Source organism: Hippocampus zosterae, chromosome 3, assembly GCF_025434085.1.
Source record: "Hippocampus zosterae strain Florida chromosome 3, ASM2543408v3, whole genome shotgun sequence".
NCBI lineage: Eukaryota > Metazoa > Chordata > Actinopteri > Syngnathiformes > Syngnathidae > Hippocampus > Hippocampus zosterae.
The window spans coordinates 30356277-30371395 of NC_067453.1; the positions used below are offsets into that span (position 1 = coordinate 30356277).

At 52.5% G+C, this 15119-nt stretch overlaps 2 protein-coding genes across 2 annotated transcripts; both read right to left on the minus strand.

Moving 5' to 3' along the window:
• Positions 1–35: 35 nt before the first annotated feature.
• Positions 36–5164, minus strand: LOC127597544 (L-lactate dehydrogenase B-B chain-like). Its single transcript, XM_052060648.1, has 9 exons — positions 4808–5164; positions 4105–4286; positions 3978–4025; positions 2248–2384; positions 2047–2164; positions 1212–1385; positions 694–985; positions 433–556; positions 36–321 (listed from the first exon to the last, which is right to left on the minus strand). Exons 4-9 carry the CDS (start codon positions 2374–2376, stop codon positions 154–156), a joined length of 1005 nt encoding a protein of 334 aa, XP_051916608.1. The 5' UTR covers positions 2377–2384; positions 3978–4025; positions 4105–4286; positions 4808–5164; the 3' UTR covers positions 36–153.
• Positions 5165–5942: 778 nt separating this feature from the next.
• LOC127597543 (lamina-associated polypeptide 2, isoforms beta/gamma-like) lies at positions 5943–9944 on the minus strand. The gene is made up of 6 exons (XM_052060647.1): positions 9005–9944; positions 8802–8916; positions 7758–7925; positions 7508–7617; positions 7259–7380; positions 5943–6709 (listed from the first exon to the last, which is right to left on the minus strand). Exons 1-6 carry the CDS (start codon positions 9236–9238, stop codon positions 6352–6354), a joined length of 1107 nt encoding a protein of 368 aa, XP_051916607.1. The 5' UTR covers positions 9239–9944; the 3' UTR covers positions 5943–6351.
• Between the last annotated feature and the right edge of the window lie 5175 nt (positions 9945–15119).

The following is a 15119-nucleotide window of genomic DNA, read 5'->3' on the forward strand; positions in this document are numbered from 1 at the left end:
TCATGGATGTTGGAAGACACACACACACACACACATACACGTGTTTAGCCCCGCCCCCTTTCAAGCCACCCACCTATCTAACGAGGAACACTAATCCGCCCGTATTTCTCCATTCAATTAGTTTGGAAAGTGTCCTTTTCCCATGCGGGCCCCTCAGAGGTCCTGCAGCTCCTTGAGGATTTCCCACAATGCACCGGCGCTGGCCCGCAGCCGCGCCACCTCGTCGTGCGAAAGGCTGACGCGGACCACGCTGGCGACGCCGCCGCCGTTCAGCACGCACGGCAGGCTCAGGTACACCTCCTCCGCGATGCCGTACAGGCCCTGCCACACGCAGCGCGTCCGGGTCAGCCCGTTCCGAACCAGCCCGAAAAACGGCCCAAAGGGTTTTCGCAGCGCGCTCCACCTTTGGGAAAAGAACGGGGATGCGCTGACCTGCACGGCGGTGGACACCGGATGAATCCTGTTCAGGTTCTTCACGATGCTCTCCGTCAGCTCGGCCACGCTCAGCCCGATGGCCCAGTTGGTGTAACCCTTCAGTTTGATCACCTCGGCGGCGCTGTCGGGTACAAAACGGACTTTTGTACGCAATATCAAGAGTTCAGCAGCACACTTGGGTCATTGTTTTTTTGCAGAGGATAAAGAATATATACCATTGAGTACACAGGGGAACCACCGTCCAATCGTCGGTCTCACCTGTCCACCACCATCTTGTGCGTCTCCTTCCAGTTCTCCGGGTCGGAATCGGCGCCGGCGTCGGGGTTGAGCGCCCGCAGGCCGACGCCGGCCACGTTGGCGCCGCTCCACACGGGCACCGAGGTGTCGCCGTGCTCGCCCAGCACCAAGCCGTGGACGCCGCTGGGGTGCACGCCCAGACGCTCGGCCATCAGGAAGCGGAAGCGCGCCGAGTCCAGGTTGGTGCCGCTGCCCAGCACGCGCCGCCTGGGGAGCCCGCTCAGCTTCCACGTCACGTACGTCAGCACGTCCACTGGGCCGCAAAAACGCGTGACGTGGTTAGGAACAAAAATGATGTCCGAAAAAGAAATCGTAGCAGAAATGCATGCAAAAAAAATATAACGGAAAAAATTCATGAAAATATTTTTGAAGGAAAAAATAAAGGGGAAAAACTAAAACTAAAACATGTACAAAACAAAAAGCACACTGTACCGAAACCCCCCAAAACAAAGCAAAACCAGTCGGAACCCGCGTTTTACCCGGATTGGACACCACCAGGATGACGCAGTCGGGGCTGTAGGCGACGATCTGCGGGACGACCCGCTTGAAGATGTCGACGTTTCGCTGCACCAGGTCCAGTCTGCTCTCGCCCTCCCGCTGCCGCACGCCCGCCGTCAGCACCACCACGCGCGAGTTGGCCGTCACCGAGTAGTCTTAAACGAGGGGGACGAATTGCAAAAATTGATTTAAAAAAAAAAAATAAAGACAAAACGACATGAAAGAAAAAGTACAAATGTACACATAAAACGGAAGCTCGTGCTGTCAAAGCATTCAAATAGTTAATCGCGATCAAATGTCAGTTAACTCGGAATTAGCCGTAATTAATCACAGATTTTGATCGATTCTAAATTTCCTTTCATTTCTTTCACATTTGATTATTTTAGAGCAACGTAATATCCGTGACGTGGTGCCGCATTAATGTCGCGATATCAAAATTAATCGAGTTAAAATGGTCTTAAATTAATGACGGCAATGACGCGTTCAACTGACAGCACTAAACCAACTGAAAAAAGGGAAATGTCAAAATTTAAAAAAAAAACGGATGACAGTTTTAAAAATAGAAAAAAATTTGGGAAAATTAAAAAAGGTCAACAAAATGTATAAATTTAAGATTAAAAGTTTTAAAAAAAATTAATGAAAAAGGGACAAAAAGACATTTTCAAACGACCTTAAAAACGAATGTGAACAAGGCAAAAATCTTAACGGGAGAAAGAAAAACCACGCAAAAAGCAAATCAACATCAAAATAGAAATCGAAAGCAAACGTGCTCGCACAAAATCTTCCGAAATCCAAAAGGGTCAATTGCGGTCTTGCCTGTGCCGGCCACCATTTTGGAGGTTTTGAGGAAGAGGCTTCCGTGCTGCAGGTCCATCAACTCGCCCTTCAGCTTGTCCTCCATCACGTCCACCAGGGCCAGCTCGTCCGTTAGCTCCTGCGCAAGGGCGCTCGCGTTAGCCGCGGGTGGGGCCGTGCCCCGTCGCCCCCCCCCCCCCCCCCCCCCCCCCCGGCGCTCACCCTAAGCAGGAGGCTGACGGCGCAGGCCATGCCCACCTGGCCCACTCCGACCACGGTCACTTTGTTACGGGGGGGCTCGGGCCCGCCGCCGCACGTCGGGATGATGAGCTGCTGCAGCGTGGACGACATTTTCACCGCTGGGGGGGGGAGACAGCCAGTTTGTAACCAAGCCAAGAAAGGTGGACGGGTGCTGGCTCGACCGCTCGGAGACACAGATTTCAGTAGTCGGCCATGCAGGAAGGGAGAATTCTCCCCATCTGCGGCCCCTTCTCAAGGTCTCTCAGTTTGGAGTTGTATTTGCCCTCCTGGGGGGGGGGGGGTTAACGTCACGGGGCGTTCATTAATATTTGTCAAGTGTGGCCAGGCGAAGCCCTTTGCGACTGTTTGTGGTTCAGGGCGGTGACTTCATTTGACAAAAGTCAAAAGAGCCCCCGGGGGGGGGGGGGAATCTACCTGAGTCCACAAAGTAAGTTGACTCGTCCCCACTGGCAAGCAGCCTCCCAGTTCCACGGCATCACGTCGGCCTGGGAGACGAATTGATGGGGCCGTATGGCCGTGAATGTTTACCCACCCCCCCCCCGGCAACCGGACATGCACTTGACTCCGAGTGACTCCTTTCCTCTTGGCTAACAATTGGATGTCGGCCAAACTGGAGCGAGTGGCCTCGCAGCGCTAAAAGAGTTGCGCCGGTGTAATCCCTTGAGGCGGCTTCCATCTGCCGTCATCATTCGCCACAAGGTGTCCACTACATCTATTCACCTCAATAAACAAATACCGGAACACAAAACAATTCACATGATGTGCAAAATTTGAAAACCTGTCGCCCCAAAAAAAAAGACTGCAGTTACACAGGGTTGCCACAGCTCCTATAAGTTCATAAAAATCCATAAAATTCACATGATGTGCAAAATTTGAACACCTGTCGCCCCAAAAAAAAAAGACTGCAGTTACACAGGGTTGCCACAGCGCCTATAAGTTCATAAAAATCCATAAAATTCACATGATGTGCAAAATTTGAAAACCTGTTGCAAAAAAAAAAAGACTGCAGTTACACAGGGTTGCCACAGCTCCTATAAGTTCATAAAAATCCATAAAATTCACATGATGTGCAAAATTTGAACACCTGTCGCCCCCCCCCAAAAAAGACTGCAGTTACACAGGGTTTACACACAGGTCCTTTAAGTTCATAAAAATCCATAAAAAACGAAAAATGTTCTTAATTGCCTTTTATTGTCAGGTATACGTTTGAGGGCAACGTTTGTTAGCCCTCAAAAGTCCTTAAAAGGTCCACAAATAAAAGGCAAATGGAGGAGTGGGAACCCTGTTACAAAAAAAATACTTGAAAGGCCTCGTTTGAATCCAAACTCTTAAAATGCATTCTCGAATAGTCCTTGAAAAATGTTTAGGGACTGCGTCAATTGAACTTTCTTGTCGTCTGTCGCTTTTGAAGTCACATGACACGAGAATACCAATATATGATTGTTTTGGGTGGGGGGCTTCTTCTTTTCTATTCTAAATCTAGGCATGGTTACATTTAGGAGAATGAGAATGACTTTTTGAAGCTCTTTTCAAGTTACACCTGCAAACATTCCAAAAGATTTCTCGGTACAATTGAGCATGATGTTATCACGTCCGTCCGCGGGCGCGCCGCAGGCGAAGGCGAAGTGGATTAGCGGGCCAAAACAAACAATGGTAGGCTTAGCTGGGGGGGGGGGGGGGGGTGAACATACCTCAGAAACGCAAGACGCTCTTCCCGGCCCCGAACGCTCGTGACTCTTCTGTCGAACGGGAGATGAATTTGGATGCGAGGCGTTTTGGATTGCACGGAGCAAGATGGATGAGGTGCGCTGGGCTCACCCGGACGGATGCCACCTTGTCGTCGTTCCTCCCAAATTTTCCTCGCCTGCCTGCGCTCGGTCGCTCTCTCCGCCGGTTTGTCCGCGCCGGTTGTTGCCGCCTCCAGCCTGTCGGAATTAATTGCGCATAGGCCTCTCCGCCCCCTTGCGAGGTTTTGCTTTGCCTCCGCCAGACGGGCTCACCTGAGACATGACGAATAAGACAAAAAAAAAATTCAGGACATTGGGTAGAGAGGCGAAGGCAAAATGCAGCATCCTTTTGCCCTTTTTAGGGGGGGGGGGGTGTCCGTCCTGGAAGGACCTGCCTCCAGAGACTGGAGGAGTCACAGAGAGGCAGGCCGGTGGACATCCTCAGACAATTCCGGGGCTCAAAGAGCAAGTTGGGCAAAAAGTCTTTCGACATTTACACATTGATGTTTCCACAAGGTCAAAGGTCACTCGTAAAGGCCATTTGAGAATTCAATGAATTACGAGGCTTTTTTTTATTATGGGTGCACACTCACGGGTGACGTCGAGGTGAGTGTGTGCAGATTCCAAGTGGGCTGAGAATATGGCCCAGGGGGAACGCCGGTCACCTTTGACCTGATTTATGACAGTTATAAATGGAAAAAAGACAACAGAAGATGTGCTCAGGATGCCGTTTATTTCAGGTTACATTGCCTACTTGATCATAAATACGATTTAAAAAAAAAAAAAATCCCTACCCACGGAACTCCAGTCGTATTTGTGTGGAAGCTGCCTGCGGTTGAAGTCGCTTTGTGAAGACGGTCGGAAGTCAAAATGAAGAACAAGATAGAAAGTCGCTCATATCAAGTCATCCGGATTGCTTTTCCAGGGTGACTTTCAAAAGGTGCCTGGGGTGGGTGGGGGGGGGGAAGAAAAAGTCAGACTGCGCCATTTTTAGAAAAAAAAGATCAAAATGGCGCCTTCCTGGCTTTGTGCCGACGACGGATTCAAAATGGCGGCGTCGATGATCGATGATGTCCCGGCGGGCACCTGCCCTCAGTGAGGGGACGAGTGTGTGGGAGGAAGTCAAGAGTCGCAAATTCAAAACAGCACAAAAGAGCCCCCCCCCCGCCCAGTCATTCTCGTTTCTGATCGGCAAAATTGATCCTATTTCACGACATTGATCTAAAAGTTTATTGACCACAAGCAACATCATCTTTGGTCAAAACCATTCAATGTTCTTCCACTAGATGGCGCTTTGAGTCCATCAAGTTTGCTCAACCCCTGGAAATTTGTGAGAAAGTGAGAAATCCATTTTCCATAGGAATTAAATGTCTTTTTTTTTAAGTGCAATTTGCAACCCGAAGAAACTGCGGGCTAGCTCTGGGAGGATATTTTGCGTGGGGGCACCTCACCGAGTCACACAACTACAAAGACGGCCATCAAAAAAAAAAAAATCATCTACAATCATGCGGGAGGGGTGAAGTGGCCCCCTCCACTCAATTCTACCGACACAGGAGGAGCACAATTCACAGATTAAAAAAAACAAAACTATTCTACAGGACATTAAAGTCAGTCTCTGGTGGCGCCACCTGCCCGCTGCGCTGCACATGACGGGTAGAACGCTGCAATCCACGCCCCCCCCCCCCCAAGTGGTATCGTTTCAATGAGAGCCTCGGAGCCGATATCCCGCTACACCAATCCTTTTTTTTTTTTTTGGAGATTTTAGCCACGTTAAAACTTCCAAGGATCAGGTCCTCCGTCTCAAAACGCGTACGATTGAATAAGCCGCCCAAGTGGCGCCCCCTGCGGCCATAATGAGGACTTCATGCTAGCTTTCAACGCACTCACGTTAGCTTTGCTGTCAACCACGACATATCAAACATGTTTCAACCTTAATGAAAAGAATACTTGTCATTACCTTTATATTGAACCTTTGAAGAGCGTCAAGTCGTTTTTTCGTGGAAGGATTTTAAAAACAGATCAATAACGATCGATCAATTGAAGTGGCTAAAACTCAAAATCGGCATCGGCGGACTTCCGAGCGCCCCGAAATAGTCACGTCATGTCCACGGTTCACGTCGAAGCCAATTCTAACCAAAACGCTTTCAAGCCTCCATTTTTGTTTTTGTAGTTTTTTTTTCTCCAAAAAGTGGACCGAATGCACTTTTTGTGACGCGCGCTTCAAACACAGTTTGGGTGAATGTGGTTTGAAAGCAGTTTTTGTTCCGGTGCGGTGCGAACACCTTGCGGTAAGTGCGGCAGAGGAGGAGGTGGTCGCGGTTGCGGGCAAAGAGACACCTTACACCTTTGACTGGTCGCCCAGGCCCAGGTAGGCGCTGGCGTTGCGGGCGGCGTCCCGCAGAGCGAGCGCCACGTCGCCCAGGAGCCCCTCCAGCTCACTCGCCTCCAGATGCTTGTAGGCCAGGAAAAGCGAGCCGCAGACCGCCACCAGGAGGGCGAGCTTGAGCAGGAGGGTGGGGGATTTCCCGGCGACGGGGGGAGGGCAGGGGGCGGCGCCGACCCCCCGGGAGAAGGACTCCGAGTAGGAGCGCTTCTCGGCGCGCACGCTGCGGCGCACGCGGGACTCGTCCAGCCAGTAGTCGCTGGGCTTGAGAGGTCGGCCCGCCGCTCCTCGGATGGGACGCCTGCAGGTGGCGCTGTGGGACAAACAAAGGCGGGTCGGCGTGCGTCGCAAACCGTCAAGCTAACTTATTCCTGTTTGTGCGCCGTTTGAAAAATAAAATCGAAAATACAAAAATAAAACTTTTTTTACCCTTTTCGTGTGTATTTTTGGAACTTTTCAAGCTTTATTTTCTAAAAAATATAGCCCCCCCCCCAAAATATTTTATTTCTATTGTGTTATTTTCAACAAATTAACAGTCAACTTAATCAATTTACTTCCTGGCCAGACTCTAAGCCATCAATTCATTTTTTTATCTCTTAAACATTTTCTGCATGTTATACTTTTTCTACCCCGCCCCCCCCCCCTCAATTTTTGCTGCTGGTGATTACATTTGCAATCACCAGCAGCAAAAATTGAGAGTAAGGGGGTGTAGAAAAAGAATAACATGCATTCATTGTGATTTTCTTATCTTATTATCACAATTGCCCCCCCCTCGCCCATCCTCAATTTGTTTTTTTTTAATTAAAAAAAAAGTATTCCGCCGCACCAAACTGCGGCGGTGTTGATTTCCTATCCGAGCTACCTGATGCCCACTGGCGTGCTGATTTCATTGGCCAGAATATCTTCCACGGGGCTCTCGCTGAACTTGACGGGGGGGCCTTCAGTGACCACCACCAGCTCCTCCTCCTCCTCCTCCAGCACCACCTGGGAGTGCCGATTTGGAAGCATTAGGAACACGTAGGATGAACGACGCCGGAGTTGGCGACGGCGGAGTTGGCGACGCCGGAGTTGGTGACGCCGGAGTTGGCGACGCCGGAGTTGGCGCGCTCACCTTGGTTTGCCGTCTGCCGGCGGTCCGCCCGGTCGCCGGAGTTTTCCCTCGGCTGCGCACGGGCCTCTCGGCCACCGGGACCTGCTCCGGTTCAGTGACGGTCATTTCCTCTGAAAGGCGCAAAAATATAAAGGATTTTTATTTAAAAATAAAAAAGGGAGTTTGGGGGGCGTCGCCTGCATCGGAACGCCGATTCCCCCCCCCCCCCGTGGAGGACTAAAGTTTCGATACATCCAAAACCAATAGTCACCGTCTTCCTTGTCGCTGTACTGGTCAAAGTCGGTGTTGCCGTTCTGGTTGGCGTCGACTTCGGGGAGGACGGTGACGTCGGCGGCGGGGGCGGCGGCGCTCTCGGCTTCCGCCGTGGGCTCTTCCAGCAGCTTCTGCAGCTTCTTCTCGTACAACTTGCGCGACGAGGCTGCAAAGGCAGAAAATCACGTCTGTTCTTCCCGGCGAGTGTCCAGCTTTTGACCCTTTTCAGAAATGTTGAGAGTCTGAAGACTCAAGACTTTTCCGATCTTCATAAATATTGGACCGACGATGTCACGATCGCCATTTATGGCGTCGTTGGCCCCTGGAGGGCGCTGTGGAGCAAATGAAGCTTTCTGGAGGGGCAGACTTGGACACCCCCCCAGAATTCATTCATTCATTCATCTTCCGAGCCGCTTGATCCTCACGAGGGTCGCGGGGGGCGCTGGAGCCTATCCCAGCCGTCTCCGGGCAGCAGGCGGGGGACACCCTGAATTGGTTGCCAGCCAATCACAGGGCACACAGAGACGAACAACCATCCACGCTCACACTCACACCTAGGGACAATTTAGAGCGTCCAATCAGCCTGCCACGCATGTTTTTTTTGGAATGTGGGAGGAAACCGGAGCACCCGGAGAAAACCCACGCAGGCCCGGGGAGAACTGGAATCGAACCCGGTACCTCTGCACTGTGAAGCCGACGTGCTAACCACTGGACTACCGGGCCGCCCCCCCCCCCAGAATGACTTGCTGAATATATGAGGTGAGGAACATTTCAACAGGACCACCACACCATGTCCCCATAGCGCCGCCATGCTAAGAGGTTTCACGTCAGACAGATGAATGACGTGAAAATATGACTCATGAACAGCGGTTATCATGTGATCATCACTGGAGCATGAATGGGTGAAGATGTGGAAGTCATCACAATGAATGAGATGCTATTAAGTCAAGAGGGCAAAAAGACCAACGTCATTCCAGCCGCACGTACGTCGCGCCAAGAACGACAAAGTCAAGTATGTTTTCGTGTCAAGGCTGCAACTTACCCACGATGGGTCCCGCGTCCACTCCGTACTTGGCGAGTTGCAGTCGAAGGTCCTCGTCGGTGAGTTCCGTCACCTCCACCTCGATGCGAGGCTTGTCCGTCTTCCTGGTGGCTTTCTGCGCGGCGTGTCGGAAAACGTGCCGGCGGTTAAAAGCGACGCACGGTGACGAGTGAGGCACGCGATTCGAGTTTGGGGAGACTCACTCTGCCGGAGCGGCTTTTGTTGGAGACCACGGGGGCGGGCGGCTCGTCATCGCTGGAGAAGGCGTCGGCGGGCGGGCTCCTCTTGTTGTTCTGAACCGTTAAGTTCTTCAAATAGAGCTGCACGTACACTTCTTTCTTGTGCTCGCCGCTCGGCAGCGCCACGTTGTTGGCCGCCAGCTCGTTCTTCAACTTGTCTTTGGTGAGCACCGACGGGTCTTCCAGAAACTCCGCCATGTTCGCCGTCGAGTTTGAAAGCGCGTTCCCGAACGAGAACGGAATCGCGGCGGGAAAGCAACGCGAGCGACCGCGTTGTTGTCAAAACGGGCTCGACTGGCGCCTAGCCGCCAACGCTAGCAGGAGCCCCGCTAATTAAGCCGAAACCGAGCCGCGCGTTCAACTTTTAGCCGGCCCGATTCGACACCTTCGCGTGGTTTAGATTTTTTCCAAGGCCTTTCGGTGCGTTTTCTCCCGCGGAAAAGTGTCGCCGAAGACCAAATTTGCAATTGAACGGAAGTTAGCAGTTAGCTTCCTACCGGCCCACTCGCCTCCTGTCTGTCCGCGGTCCGACGGCGACCGGGAAGCACGTCGCTGCGCCATTGGCCCAGCGCTGCCAGTAAGCGCGAGGCCGATTGGCTCGCTCTCTTGAATGCGACGCGCTGGGCTTCCGCCACCCGAACAAAGAGAACAAAAGTGGAGACTCGGGGTACGGGCGCCGGCGTACCTTTCCAGCGAATAATGGCAACATTTAGGCGTTCCAAGCACCCCCTAACGCCGGCGTATAGCTCCGACGCATCCGTGACTTGGATCAAGAACATTAAATGGTGCTTGTCGTCGTTGGCTGCTCGGCTAGGCCTCTTGTTCGTAGCCCCCCCCAGCCAGTCTTTTTATTTGAAAGGACGTTATTCAACCCGAGGGTCCCAATTCCTACAATGTAAAATGTGGAAAGTATTAAAGTATTAAAAAAAAAACACACCAAACGACCGGTCCTGGTTTTCTTTCGTCTCGTCTGTCTGAATGCAAAGTGCTGTAGTTTCGTCTTTTCACCAGAAGAGGGCAGTCCGAGTCGTATTATTAAAATGGCGGCCTCCTCGAGACTTGACTGTTTTAGTTGCCCTGCACGCATAGTTTGACGAATATTCTCATCGTATTTCACGTCTATTTATTATTTATATGTATATAATTATATTCATTGTAAATTTCCCCAGTGTGGTACAAATAAAGGACATCTTGTCTATATCAAATCAAATATGTATTCAGAACCTGCCTGACATCAAGTGGCAAATAAATCCCGATCAAGAGAAAATAGGACGTGTCGTTTTTCTTTGACACCACTTGATTTATCATTAAAAAATACCTTTGTAGAACTTTTATTAAAATGACAGATTACCTCACAAACCGGCCACAGCGCAGTGCTGCGAGTCGGACGGGCTTCTCTGGAGCGCCGGGGCGCCACAGGGTACCGTCCCGGCTCCATCTCTGTTCACTCTCTACACTTTGGGCTTCAGCGACGTCACTCCAACCTGCCACCTTCAGAAGTTCTCCGATCGTCGGCCTCATTGCGGACGGAGATGATCTGGAGTGCAGGGGACTGACGGAGGACTTTGCGGACTGGTGCCTGCAGAACCACCTCCAGATCAACGCCGGGAAAACTAAGGGGTTGGTTGTGGATTTCTGCTCTTCACCTGCATCGATGAACATCCGGGGTATGGACAGAGAGGGTGACCACCTGGGTGATCTTCTCAACTATAAACTAGGGCGCTGTGATCAGGAAGGGTCTTTTGGAGTTCAGGGGTCACTCCTTAAGAAAACCTTTATTAGAAGCTGTAGCGTCCATTGACGAAAAGAGATGCGTTCACTTCTCCTGTCCCACATAATCCGCTTCAAACTCCAAGCTGCGACTCCCGGCTCCAAATCCGCATCGGCACTCCGCGCCAACGCTCCTTTCTTCTCATCGTCGGCTCCTCAAGACTTAAGACCTTCTATGACTCTGGTGGTGGCCTCAGCCATTCATTGACTCTGAAGGGGCGTGGGCAACAGCCCTCCAGGCCACTCTGACCTCACTCGGCAGACATTTTGAGTATGCTTCTATTTCTTTCGAGACTTTTTTGTCCTACTTTCATCATCAATTGGCAATTTCTCCATTGTGAGACAAATGCGGGTTTTCTTGATCTAGCGGCCTCACCGCAGACAAGAGCCGGCCTCCCCTCGCCACGGACGTACGCTGCGGTTGTGGCTGCGGGGACGGCGGTTTGAGGGTGGCATTGTGGCTCCACCGCTCGTCCTTCACGCAGCAGCCAACCCCCCCACCCCCTACCGCCCCGTCCTGCCGTCATCATCGCTCTCCGGCATGCTTCTGCACCGCGCCCCCGCACACCCAAGCTAAAAAGCAACACTTAATACGGCACTTGAAGCCCCAGTTCAGCTTTTCCACAGCCGACCCGCCAGTGCAGCGAGAGGCTGCAAATGTGGAGCCCTTGAGAAACACCTCTTAAGCTTTCTTTGTGCGTAATTTATACAGAAAACAAGGCGCCGGCCAAGAATCATAGCGAGCGCCTCTTTAAGCATAACAGTCGCGGGCTCTGAAAAAAAAAAAAAAAAAGATCAAAGTTGGCCACGGAATGGTCAACGGTGCCATTTTGAGAAGAAGTTGACTTTATTCAAGCCAACCGGGGCCCCGGCGGTGGGTCTGATCTGATGTCTCGTGACAGATAACTGCAAAATAAACCCGGGGAACAAATTAAAACGGCTGGTAGGAAGCAGACAAACACGGGCGGCCGCGCGCTGAGCCGTCAGAAGCTTACATTGATCCTTTTCATTTCCAACGTGTTACAGCAACGCCCCGACCAAGCGATGAAGTCAGACTCCCCGATTGAGTTGATCTTGGAGAGTTTCTGTAAACCGCGGCGGTCGGCCATTACAACTTCTCCCCCCCCCCCCGTTCCCACTCGGCTTAGAACATTTCCTGGGATGATCGTGACCTTGCGGGCCCCGCGTTGATCCAAAACAAGAACGGAGATGGATTTTTCCGGCGGCGGCCGCTTTCGGCCGAGCTCGGTTCTCGGTTCTGGATGCCATAGCGTTTGGCTTCTACTTCTGGACGCCGAACGTGAATTTTGAAGTGTTCACCCGTCACCCTCGCGTGAAAAGTCAAGCCAGACTTCTTTCTCCCCAGCCACTTCCTCCAGCTGTCCCCGGGGGATCCCGGGCCAGCTGGGTGACATAGTCTCTCCGGCGTGTCCTCGGGGTCTCCTCCCGGTGGGACAGGCCCAAAACACCTCACCAGGAAGCCGCTCCTAATCAGATTCCCGAGCCACCTCATCTGGCTCTTCTCGACGCGGAGGAGAAACGGCTCGACTCGGAGCCGCTCCCGGATGACCGAGCTTCTCACCCTAAGGGAGAGCCCGGACACCCCGCGGAGGAAAACCATTTCGGGGATCTGGTTCTAAATGAGCACCGGGACGTAGACGGAGCAGTAAATCGAGAGCTCGGCCTTTCGGCTCAGCTCCGTTGACGCGGCCAAGTGGCACAGAATGTTTTCACGCGTTGACAATCCAAATTTGAGTTGAAAGGACACACGGGCGAGTAGCAGACACGTCCGTCAGAAGAAAAACGAGACTCCCTCGCCGGACCCTCAGCCGGTGCCCATTTGGAGGGTGGCCCGCTTGTATCGTAAGCGCTCCTCCGCGTGTTTGTCAAACCATTACAATTTGGAGCCTTCCCGTTTTATTTGGCCTTTGAATACAGACCCACACTTTCTAATGTCCTCGCTGAACTTATGGGTGGGGGGGGGGCGGGGTGGGAACGCTTCACCGTGTCAGCTTTCACAAAACCAATGAAGAATTTCTATTCGGACTGTGCAAAAGGAGCCGACGGGATGCCATGTTGGGTCATCGCAGGGGAAAATTTCACGTGGGTCATCCATCTTGTCCCAAACGTCATTTTTTATTTATTTATTTTTTAGATGAAATGGCCCTGGGAGGGGGCCCTCTTTCCAAACCCTGCATCCACGCGGCTCACGGAGGTCGGAGCAAGTCCCGAATCGGTCCCAGCTCACCGGCAAAGTCGAGAACCTCCCATGGCCTCGCTTCACCATGCAGGAGCGAAGGCGGGGGGAGGCCAAAATCCAGATCGATTGCTGTTAAAAATGGACTTCCTACCCCCTAGTGGCCGATGGCAGTATTGCAGCTGTGAGAAGTCACTGGGGAAAAGTGACTTTTAACCTTTGTTACTTTTCAAATCTTGTCATCGCTAAAGTAAGGAAGTCAAATCAGCCATCGGCCAAGTAACGAAGGAACTTTTCACGGTAAGTTGGGCGACAAAGCGCAGGGGGGGGGGGGGATGGCTGCTAAACAGGCCAAAATCCAGATCGATTGCTGTTAAAACTGGACTTCCTACCCCCTAGTGGCCGATGACAGTATTGCAGCTGCGAGAAGTCACTGGGGAAAAATGACCTTTAACCTCTGTTACTTTTCAAATGGAGTCATCGCTAAAGTAAGGAAGTCAAATCAGCCATCGGCCAAGTAACGAAGGAACTTTTCACGGTAAGTTGGGCGACCAAGCGGAGGGCGAGCTCACACGGCCCCGCGCCAGCGCCTCAAGTTCACAGGAAAGAAACATTTCCGGGCTTGGCTCGGCCCCGTCGCTGTGGACCGGCAGACGGGCCTCTGCTTAGCTTTTCTGTCCGTGCGGTCGAACGGCGGTGGGCCAGCCGGACGCCTCACATAAGGCCCCCGTCATGTGCCGGAAGGTTCACGCAATTCAAGCTATTTATTGCCATTGCTGTCGCGCACTTGACTTTGGAGTCAGCCGATCCTCCACCAAGCGTCTCCAGTTGCTCCAGAACGCTGCTGCTGGCCACTTGACCGCTACTCGTACGAGGGAGCGCATCACACTCCTACTCTTGACATTTCCGAGTTCTTTTGAAGATCTTCTTCTTGGTTTTCCAATCTTGAAATGGCCCCGCCCCACCTTATCGCTCGGAGATCCCTGTTCGATGCCTCGGGTCCGCATGGGACTATTCGAGGCGGGTGGCCATCTTTCAAACTCGTCTTCAAAGTCCTTTTTATTCTTTGGCTCTTGACCCAAGACTTGGTTTTGAGTTGGACTCTTTTTGTGCTTTCCTTACTCTCTTCGCTACGAATCGTCCTGGTCGGTCTGGACCCAGCTCGTGACAGACCTAAGAGCAGCTGGATGGATGTCATGAGGGAAGACGTGGGTGCGGCTGATGCTCGAGAAGAAGATGGAGGCTTTGGCGACCGGTTCAGGGTCCGGTCTGCCTTCCACCCGTAGTCTCCTAGGATAGGCTCCGCCCACCACCCCACCCCACCCCCGTGACTTTGTTCAGGATAAGCGTTGTTGAAAATGCATGGACGGACACTGTGGAGTGCAATTCAACCCTTGGCCACTAGGTGGTCAGTATTGTGCACAAAAGAGTAAGTTTGAAAGGAAAAAAGTGCACCAACGCCTCGATCCAAGCGCAAGGTTACGCACACGTGGTGCTGCCAACGCGGGCTCAACACTTTGGAGCGGGCGGGGCCGTTGTAGCGCTCAGCAAATGTTGAGCCGCCGCGTATTCGTTTCGGGTTCCGCTTACCTTGAAGCGCTTGACTTGCGTTTTTTCCCACCCGTGGCCCTCAAGTTGGAAAACGTTTGGGCCACCCGTGCATCCTTTTGCATGCGCGCAGGTGTAGCCAATGTTGAGTTACTTCTCAGCGCGGGGTGAAGGTATTTGACGGGGGGGGGGGGGGGTGTTGGGGGGGGGGTGAGCTTTCAGCTCCTCGTCTCCCGCGGTCGGCGCACATTCCCACCCGCAGAAAAGTCCTTGCTCAGCTGATGCTATCGTGGCTCCGACACTTCATTACTTTCTTCGCCTGGCACGGGCGGGCGAGTCGGCGAATACGTCGATCTCGCGGCGCGGGCGGTGAAAAGTACTTGTCGCGGCGTTGACCGTCCTTGGGTAAAGGGGGGGGGGGGCGCTCGGGCGTTCTCCCGGTTTTGTCTCGTCGCAGGCCAAACGTGCCAAAGTCAGCTGGTTTTGGCCGCGGCCCGCTCGCCCCCCCCCCCCCCCTATCCAAGCTGAGCTACAATAATTTGACACCTCTTAAGCAGCCGGACC

Bases quoted from the DNA above. Each gene is read 5' to 3' on its own strand.
- LOC127597544 (XM_052060648.1), bottom strand. From the start codon at position 2,376: ATGTCGTCCACGCTGCAGCAGCTCATCATCCCGACGTGCGGCGGCGGG. The intron at 986-1,211 runs GTAAAACGCGGG...TTTGCGGCCCAG, and splicing joins CCTGGTGGTGTCCAATCCGG to TGGACGTGCTGACGTACGTG. The intron at 557-693 runs GTGAGACCGACG...TGTACCCGACAG, and splicing joins CACAAGATGGTGGTGGACAG to CGCCGCCGAGGTGATCAAAC.
- LOC127597543 (XM_052060647.1), bottom strand. From the start codon at position 9,238: ATGGCGGAGTTTCTGGAAGACCCGTCGGTGCTCACCAAAGACAAGTTG. The intron at 8,917-9,004 runs GTGAGTCTCCCC...CACGCCGCGCAG, and splicing joins ACAAAAGCCGCTCCGGCAGA to AAAGCCACCAGGAAGACGGA. The intron at 7,381-7,507 runs GTGAGCGCGCCA...CGGCACTCCCAG, and splicing joins CCGGCAGACGGCAAACCAAG to GTGGTGCTGGAGGAGGAGGA.